The 9761-nt window shown below is 39.3% G+C and overlaps 1 protein-coding gene across 1 annotated transcript; it reads right to left on the minus strand.

Moving 5' to 3' along the window:
* Positions 1 to 14: 14 nt before the first annotated feature.
* Positions 15 to 7500, minus strand: LOC135341009 (guanine nucleotide-binding protein G(o) subunit alpha-like). The gene is made up of 8 exons (XM_064537465.1): positions 7233 to 7500; positions 4672 to 4714; positions 4167 to 4308; positions 2263 to 2423; positions 1294 to 1422; positions 1044 to 1173; positions 692 to 845; positions 15 to 405 (listed from the first exon to the last, which is right to left on the minus strand). Exons 1-8 carry the CDS (start codon positions 7348 to 7350, stop codon positions 215 to 217), a joined length of 1068 nt encoding a protein of 355 aa, XP_064393535.1. The 5' UTR covers positions 7351 to 7500; the 3' UTR covers positions 15 to 214.
* Between the last annotated feature and the right edge of the window lie 2261 nt (positions 7501 to 9761).

The following is a 9761-nucleotide window of genomic DNA, read 5'->3' on the forward strand; positions in this document are numbered from 1 at the left end:
AATTATATTCAATGCCAAGAGATAGCTAAAAGTCATTTGAAAAACAGTGAACAAAAGTGTGACAGCTATTATATAAATCATAGAATGAAGAAAGAACAGAATACACAAACACACAGTGCATGTTACCACTCGATTGGAAGTAAAACGTTAACTGGAATATAAACTATAAATAATGGCAGACATAACATACAAAGCACTAGGCAACGAAACAACACTAAAATAAACCAGTTTCTCTCAAATGCTCAGCAATGATAATGTCCGTAACTGCTTCAAACACAAACTGAACGTTCGACGTGTCTGTTGCACATGTGACGTGAGTGTAGACTGTTTTGCGTGTCGGGTTCTTGTTGAGTCTGACAAACTTATCACAGATGAATCGCACTCCATCTTGGAAAGAGTTCTGACCTGCAGCAGGGAAGAGCACACAAGTTTAGTATCAGCAATATCTAGAAACCAAGAATCTGGTACAACACTTTGGAAATCAAGACTATAAAAAATTGTAGCACCACAAGATATGATAATTAAAGTAAGGATGGCACTCTGGTGACAGCTAACCCCTCAACACAGGCCACCTCTGTCCCTAATGTACCTAATAGTAAACTTACTAGTACACAGTGCATAGTGCACAGTACACAGGACATGCACAGTAACATACACATGCAGTGCACCCTCTATAATCACTACTGCCCACCTCTGTAGTCAGGGAAGAAGTCTCTCAGTGGTCTCTCTTTGATCTTTCTTTCAAAGAGGTCCTTCTTGTTGAGGAAGAGGATGACAGAGGTGTCCAGGAACCATTTGTTGTTCAGGATGGAGTTGAACAGTCGTAGGGCCTCTTCCATACGATTCTGGGGTAAGAAAAGAAATAGGGATTGAATTGTGATTGCGCTAGCTACATAACTCAAAACAAGAGCTAAGAGTTTTGATAGTCAGAGCAAAGCATGCCATGCACTCGCGTTACAAGAGAAATAATTGTTTGTGCCTATAATGTTTTTGTGCCTATATTATTATTAAGCTCATCTCTATAGAGATTAGCTTTGACTTACAGTGTCTTGTTCCTCACGTAGACCAAGATCGTATGCTGACAGAGACACAAAGAACAGAATTGCTGTGACATCTTCAAAACAATGGATCCACTTTTTTCTCTCTGATCTCTGACCGCCCACATCCACCACCCTGGGATAACAAAATAATACATTAAAATAATAATTATAAATCAGCATCTGCAGTTAACACACAGTATACCATATAATTTATATACATGCATATTATTTTCATCACTGCATGCGTACGTACCTGAAGTTGAGAGAACGATAATTAAAGGTAGATTCTACGATTCCAGTTGACTTTACTCTTGTTCTGAGAATGTCTTGAGTATTCGGTACGTATCGTCTGTCTCCAATTCTCTCTAAACTGTCGAGGTAGCTGTGTGTGTGTGTGTGTGTGTGTGTGTGTGTGTGTGTGTGTGTGTGTGTGTACGTGTGTGGTTGGGTGAAATGTGCACCTGTGTGAATGGGATATATATATATACATACCAGTCAAGTTGTGAGTAGGATAGTTGTGGCTACCACTAACCTAGGCTGCCCCCAAAACAAAGTAGCTAAGGTAACCCACAACTGAGAAGCTACAAAATAAATTGCCAAGAAATGCAGCACAAAGAGATTCCACTTTAGATTAAAATTAACAGATGTGAGATGTGAAAAATGTTATAAAATCAAAGGGTGGCCAAGCCCTATATACAGCCATTGTCCTGGTAATGGGCCGAAGCAGTTGTCAGCTTGTAGGCAGACATGTGTGCAGCTACTGAATAAACACAAACACGGCCATACTAGGCCAGCACAGAGTATGGTAGCACTTATTTGAATGCACACATTGTGCTAAAGTTGCTACAATTAACTAAACACCAGACAAATGCTACAGCATAACAAAAGAATAATTATATGCACATTCTTTCTGAATAAGGCTCAGTTAAGGGTAGTTAAAGAGGATTCTAAGAATGAATACGAATCCACAATAGAAGAAGGAATCATTAATCATATTAAGAGTGAATCTTCAAAGAGGTCATAGTCAGGAACTACAGGAAGTTGCTAATAATTCAGCCAAATGCTAGCATGCACACAGCAACTAATTAACCAACACAGCTGTATTGCATAATTAAAAACAACAACTTGTGCTTACTATAACACAGTTAGTATAGCTACATGTACAATTTGACAGCCATGCACAGTCAAATATTCAGTGCATGGGGTATATAAAACCACTTACAATTGTGCCGAGTCGTTGAGTTGGTATTCGCTAGATCTCCTGAAGCACAGCTGCACTCCTGGGTCGGCCCACAAGTTCCTCATGGCTTGCATTAGAGTCGGAGTGAAGGGTTCTGTGTCGTGATGACTAGCTGTGACTCCGAACAACAACAAGGCCTCGTCCTGTACGTGCGTGTGCAAGGGTGTGCAACATGATGTTTCGTATACATGCAACAAAAAAGAATCATGCACATCTTTCATTAGCTAGCTGTTAATCAGCACACAAGTTTACACAGGAAAGGTAGTTTAGTTGGGTTGCCAAGGGACCCAAGACCATGATAGCCTAACAGATGACCTCTCTGAGCTAGCCAGCCACAGGTATATACATGTGTGGGAATATCAATATCAATCACCATATTCAATGCCCCACCTGGCTATGAAATCCACCTTATGAGTAGTGAGTAAATGATGAGTTTATTGGAGGGCATTCAGATAGCATTGTACAACTAACTGAAAGTGGGCCCTCAATTTGGCATGCATTTGGTGGACTTAAAATTCAGTTTCTTTGCAAGTTAATATAACAAACAAATCAATGAAGTATTTAATTCATCACCAGGTATGAGAGCACTTGCTACAGGACACAAAAGATCAAAGGAAGTGATTCCTTTTAAGTCAAGTGCACTTTTAAGATAAGCCAAGATAAAAGAAACTGGTGTATATACAAAACTGGTCTAGACACACAAGTAAAGAGCAAAACAACAGCATTCATAACATTAAGTTCAGCTGTAAAATATACAACACTTAGAGTGTACAGGACAAACACAAGGGCCCTCCCAATCACATGCACCGTCTAAATAGTCTAAAATGCTCCAGCTAGTGCAACTTGCTTCACTAGGGAACCAGTGGGAGTGGGGAAGTGTCTCTATGAATACACTAATAGCTTGCTGCCCCACCCACTAAACGCTAGAATGAAGCACTGCGATAGACTATACGCTCATACAATGATTATGCTTATAAACCCGGCCAGGCCAATTGCATCATGCAGCATATCCTATCTAGGGCAAGCACTCACTTCATCACACAAGCATTGGCGCAGACTGTCTAAATACAGTCTAAGTTCACGTTTACTAGAGCCATCCTTCATCAGTGAACCCACACAGTACACACAGTCTCAACCTACGCTATATATACATATATATACACACAGAGAACGAAGGCAGCTGCCTAACATAACGGGTGAATAGGCACTTTATGAGTCATGCAGGATATGCCAATTGAGTACACAAATTATGTTTCCATCTACAGATTTAAAAATTGAACCTATGAATACTGACTACAACATTGGGCAAACTCTCAAAGGATGAATGTGCAGTCAAGTTCAAAATGCAACATTGCACACTAAGTGTATGATGTCAGTCTACAACAAAGTACAGCCATTATCCCTACACACAATGGTCGTTGGAGAGCAGAAGACAAATCATCTTGTAGCCATAATTATCTCTTTGTTACGAGCGCATGCAAGTACATTTAAAATGCTCAGCACAATTAACGTAGAATAGTCATTGTAATGCCATGGCCTTACCGAGCTTCAACATGTTTACTATGTCACACTATATACATCACATCACTATATACATCACATGATAAATCCCCGTGTGTACTCAAGCGCTACCCTATAAGCAAAAGTGCACACACGCATTCACTTCCAGTATGCTAAGATGAACGGCCCTAGCTGGCATATGAGCCAGCAACAACACACGTCTAGGTGTGGTTCAACCCCACAATAGGACATGCTGATGACAGCACTTTGGGTTATTGGCAAAAACAAGCTAAGTCAACATTCCCATAAAAACCTATCCAAGCACGAAATGCACTTTTCCCTACCCACTCACACGAAAAAACAATAACAAATACAAGAAAACTCACTCTTCTGGCGGGATTTGCAAAGTTGATCCCGAGGATGTCCATGCCCTTGATAATGGCCGCCAGTGAGGATATGGTGTTGCTGTAGATGACTCTTCTGAACTGTTTGCACTCATCTCTTGAGTAGCCATTCTCGTGGATAATTCTATGAAAGGGAAAATGAAAAACATGAATTTATGTGCTGCCTCTAAAAATGGGATTCTAAAAACGTTCATCTTTTCAAGTGCTAAAAAAATGCAGCTGAGCTGGCAATTAAGTCAACTTGTTATCACCAACTTTATTCAGTGATAAACACATGCTAATCAGGGAAGGTCACCTTTAACTATATTCACAGGCATCCAAAAAGCTTGTGAATGCCAATAAACAACCTCATGTTGCCCACAACAAGCAGACCAAACCACAAGTGAATTGAGACACCATCTAGAGTGCAGATCTAGTGTTGTGGCAGGCTACATTCCATGCATACTAGTGTATAAACAAATAGAGGGAATAACAGTACGAAACTCACTTCATTTGTTTCACGAAAGTGCTCTTGCCAGATTCACCAGCGCCTGTGTGTGTGGAGGGAGGAGGATATCGTTCATTAACTTTCTGTATTGTTGTTACGCTCTAGTAAATGTTTGTGTGCAGTGCCTGTATGCGTAACAGTGGACTACTGTGGGTGTGCATAAAAATAATTAATGAGTTATAATTATTAAATCACCCTGTTGAACTTTGAGGCCCACATCAATGCCAGTATACAATGCACACACTCACACACAACTATAACAATGGCCCTTGTTGTAGTCTGGAGAGCATGAAAGCATACCATACTGTTGATTAACTGACACATGATCCAGGCACACTAGGCAGCACTAACAGTTGCTAGGCACATCTCTAGGTCTTATTGAAATAATCTACAGGTGCAATCCCTTTGATATGGTAACATGACACAGCAGTAACATGCTGCTAGTGACTCATAATATACATAATTTATAACACATACCATAAGCTTCCATAACCAAGAAGACAATGGATAAAGAATTTTACACTTGAGTTTAAACAAATCGTTGAAATGTACCAAGTGAGAGAAATAGATGATCAACAAAACAACACATTAATTTTACACAACAGTTTGTACTACAAGTGGAGACACACTTCAATGATTATCAGTGGGCAGACGGAGTTCTTACGGTAGATAAGTTACTTACTTTCTAGTCATCCCAAGCACGACTAATGCACTGATCGAGCACACGGTTAAGCACACTATATAAACAGACCTTAAAGTTGTGGGCGATCTCAGTCAGTCAAAACGACTCCTTTTACGCTTTATAATAGTCGCACAACATTAACTTTTACCATTTTAATTACATCAGCAAATAGGGTCATAATTCTACAACAAGCAGAAAACATTCAAATAATGTCAAAAACGACGTTCTCAAGTTGTAACGCTACATGCAAGTTCAAACACCATTACTTAAGTGATTATGTGATTATGTTGGCTGTTGATACTAGCAAGCCTATACAAAAGGGCATACTCAGTCAGTGATGTAATGTCTAATGCTCAGGGGTGATTGCACTCCTGCTACCCAACAAAGTGATGGGTGGATGGGAAAAACTAGCCACTGCAAAGCGACCCATTAGCCTCACAGCAGGGGGTAGTCTGTGTTGCTAAGATGATGCAAGTACACACAGCGAAAAAATAGTGACCACAATTTATTGTCAGCAAAACCAGGAAATGTACCTTCAGGATAAAGGCATGCTCACAAATTATCAGGTAGTTACATGCAGATGTGGTTTAATTAATTGCCTCTATACAGGTGCTAATGAAGGAACTATTAATGTTGATAAATGCAGATGTGGTTTAATTGTATGCCTCCAGGTGCTAATGAAGGGACTATTAATGACCCAGCTGCTGCTGATTAAGAGCTTCACACAATGGGTGAGCTCACACATCAAAGCACCTAGCTAAGCATGGTCATCCTTTGTCTAGGAGTGCACAATACTCATCACATGAGCCACCTGTTGCAACACAACTCCTAAACCAGTCATCTACCAACAAATAGTGGGACAAGTGTAACAATTGCTCCTACCGAACCTAAAATGACCTTTGTTTGGGTGAATACAATCATGAGCACAAATAAAGCAACTTGCGCTTTCTGTTTGAAAAGTGTGTGAGGTTTGTCAACAAGGTTTTTGGTAGAATTACCAGTGGGTGAAATTTATTACAACCCACAAACTAAGCTGCAATAGTACACAGCATTAACAAACAAAAGGTGTGTAATTCACAAAAAAGGTGTTTTTTTTCACCTACTTATGCAATAACAAAACCTAGGTGCTTAATTACAACTGATTAGTGAAATATCAAAAACTAGAAACTCATTATATAGGCCGGCTACACAAGCAATGTAACCTTATGCTCGTGAGGTCATGTACGATGTTTAAGGTCTGGAAATCTTGAAAAGATAATCTACAAAACACTTTCAATGCTTAAAAACATAGTCGGACGCAAGAGCAAAAACAAACAAGAAGTGACAAGGGTCAGTAGAGATAGGCAGGATATAATTGTAGCCCTAGTAGCTCAAATCAACAATCACAAATACAGTTACAGTTAGCTTGCCCCAAGGCAGATTATATTAGACTCAAATTAACACTGTTGGGACTTCTAATTAGTGAAAATGAGAAATGAGGGGACGAAAATGAAGGCAGTACATAAACAACATTGATGGGGCACGCTAAAACAGCAAGTGGGTGGATGCATGTTCCTAAGTAAAGCATGCAAAGCAAACACAGGGGATGATTATGCATATAGAAGGTCTGTGCATTAGCATAATCAGACTGTAATAATTGATTACAGACTGTCATGATGGAGACAGATAAGATAACTTCAAAAGCTCATAAAAAATAATTGCCTGTTTATAGCAATACAGCTAAGTACAGCACTCATGTTCAGATGCTCACTATACTGTACTGCTGATAGCTAGCTACAAACATAGGCATGAAGTTTAAGCTCCAGACTAGCTGCTCAGATAATAATTATAAATGCAAACTATTACTAAAACTAAAATCAGATATGCTCAGACTCCTCACCTAACAAGAGCAGCTTGACCTCTTTGCTTTTGCTCCCTTGCTCTGAGGCTAGTTTCTTGTCAATCTCCAAGCTCCTTTGCACCGCCTCCTTTTCTTGAGAACTTAGAGCACACCCCATTCTTTTATTTTCAAATCACAAGTAAGCAAGCTTAATAGTTAGTTCTGACTGTGTGATAGCTACGATCTTTCTCTGTTCTCAGCTCTGCAGGAGGCTTTTGTACATGCACCGATGGTGGGGGGTAAAACCATAGGAAACTTGCAATCAAAAGTGGGTGGGCCTAAGAGAGCTTGTAAAAAAGCAAACAGGAAATAATTGGCCATGAATATCATTAGCACATTATCACATGCCATTACAGCAGCAATTATTCATAACTATAATTATACACAACTGCCACCATTCCATATTGCATACTGAACCTTATACATGTAAGCTCTCACCTTACTAATGTAACAGTGATACCTAAAACATATGTACACATCAAATGATTATTGTGTCTTCAGCTTCTTCTCGGGTAGCAGTGATGCACGGATTTAGTGCTGGAAACGACACCCCAACTATCATCCCTAACATGGGTAGTACTTACTTAGAGCTGCAATCTATAAGCCAGTGTCATGTGAGACTTGCATTTGGATATCTTGTTTCTGTGGAAACCACATCTTAGAATTGTGTTTTCCCTTTTTTCCCCTCAGACATATCACATGCATGCGTTTATACATGCATGGCTTAGTACATGCTCATGCACAAATACTTAGTCTATATACTAACCAGAACTCCCTAAAATGACTCAGCTGGAACTGTCAAAGGTTTCATGTAATGAAATGGAAGCTCATCAAAATACTCTGAACGTCATGTTTTGGTAAACCTCTCATACTCGACATTCACTTATAAATGAGAAATGCAATTCGCTTGTGTGAATAGAAGAATCACAAAGGAACAGAAAAGGGTTTCTCAAGATGAGGTTATTGTAAACTATTAAGCTCACATTCTTGCAAAACAAAAAACTTTCTCATACACTCAGAAGTTATACCAGACATCACAAACACAATAATGATAAACCGTGGGCGTTCACGGACCATCCCATGCACAATGTTGTAATGTGTGCGTGGGGCATATTGCTTAATTATATTTAAACCCCCAATAGTTATCTCCCAGAAAGGATGGAAGTTAATAGTATGTTATTGCACACGATTATACCACTTTTAGTTATGATGTAGTTTTGAGTCTGCAGTCTAGGATATGAGGTAACTGTTACAACACACGAGCTTTATTAGGTACTATTAATAGAAGGAGGGAAGTGCATGCAGATACATCCTATAATAATATTTACATGCACAGGTATTATACACTAGCAATTAGCAGTAGGTAATATCCTAAGTTGCGCAAGTATGCTGGCCAACCAGAAGACACTTCAAAACATGTATTAATTACTCATAGGTATATTATGTAGTCCTCAGTATCACTTTGAAATTTCAGTTGTACGAAAAAGAGGGAAATGCTCAAAGAGGAAATTATACATTTATATGGCTCACTCCTGTATTTGAATCTGTGTGATATTACAATGATGCAATAAGTACATTAACAGGATACAAGTGTATACACAAGGTTCATATCTACATAACCTTCCTCTACAAGACTAGGAATGTAGCACTTTCTGTGAGTGTGAGGATAGAACAACCGTGAACGCATGACGCACATGCATGGGTGAAGGAATACTGATAAAGGAAGTGCCTACAGCAGCTAATGAAGCTAGAGGCTTCTTTCCCAACCTTAATGGAGTGATGTGGTGAGGAACAGTCACTGATTCAGAGAAAGTTCTCAATCACTGTCCCTGTGATCTCACAAGCAGTCAAGTTTTGTTTTGTACGCATGCTGAGGAAGAAATAAAATTGAACCATTGTTTTTTACCTTTAGCGATCATGCATACATAATATATGCAATGACAAATGCACCGCAAAAATGCATTGCACAAAAAGTTTTCAGTGAACTGAGTCTAGCGTAAACTCAAAATCTGTAGCTATAGAATAAGTTATGAAATGAAGTGGGATTGTTTATATTTCTCTATTCAATGAGGCATGCAGTTACAGCTGTGGTGGGTGTAGTACAGAGCCAATAGCTGGCAACACATAAGAACCAGTTACAACAGTGCCCACACTGTTGGCATCAAGGTTCACTACAGAGGGTGTTTGTATATAAACATGATGCTGATATGAAGGGAATGATAATAGCTAATTGCATTCAGCCTCTAAGAACTATACATCCGACTACCCTGTGAAAATGGTTGGATTGTAAGGTGTGGTGTATCCATGGGCCCTGCACACGTGCATTAATTAATTTAACAGATATAATTTATGGCACTGGCCGCTATAATTATAGACACAAAGAAATCGATATTTCGTATTAGGCAATTTATTATCTTGGGGCAGAATTTCACTCAGGAATGCAATTCAATAGCCTGTTGCCTGGATATTACTCAAATCACCTTGATTCCATCCCATCCCATTACTCTTCCATCTTCTGACCACTTTCCA

Source organism: Halichondria panicea, chromosome 9, assembly GCF_963675165.1.
Source record: "Halichondria panicea chromosome 9, odHalPani1.1, whole genome shotgun sequence".
In the NCBI taxonomy this organism is placed as follows: Eukaryota; Metazoa; Porifera; class Demospongiae; order Suberitida; family Halichondriidae; genus Halichondria; species Halichondria panicea.

Coding starts and splice junctions, on each gene's coding strand:
- LOC135341009 (XM_064537465.1), bottom strand. CDS start 7,350: ATGGGGTGTGCTCTAAGTTCTCAAGAAAAGGAGGCGGTGCAAAGGAGC. Junction 4,309..4,671: donor ACTTTCGTGAAACAAATGAA/GTGAGTTTCGTA, acceptor TCCCTTTCATAG/AATTATCCACGAGAATGGCT. Junction 1,423..2,262: donor CTCAACGACTCGGCACAATT/GTAAGTGGTTTT, acceptor ACACACACACAG/CTACCTCGACAGTTTAGAGA.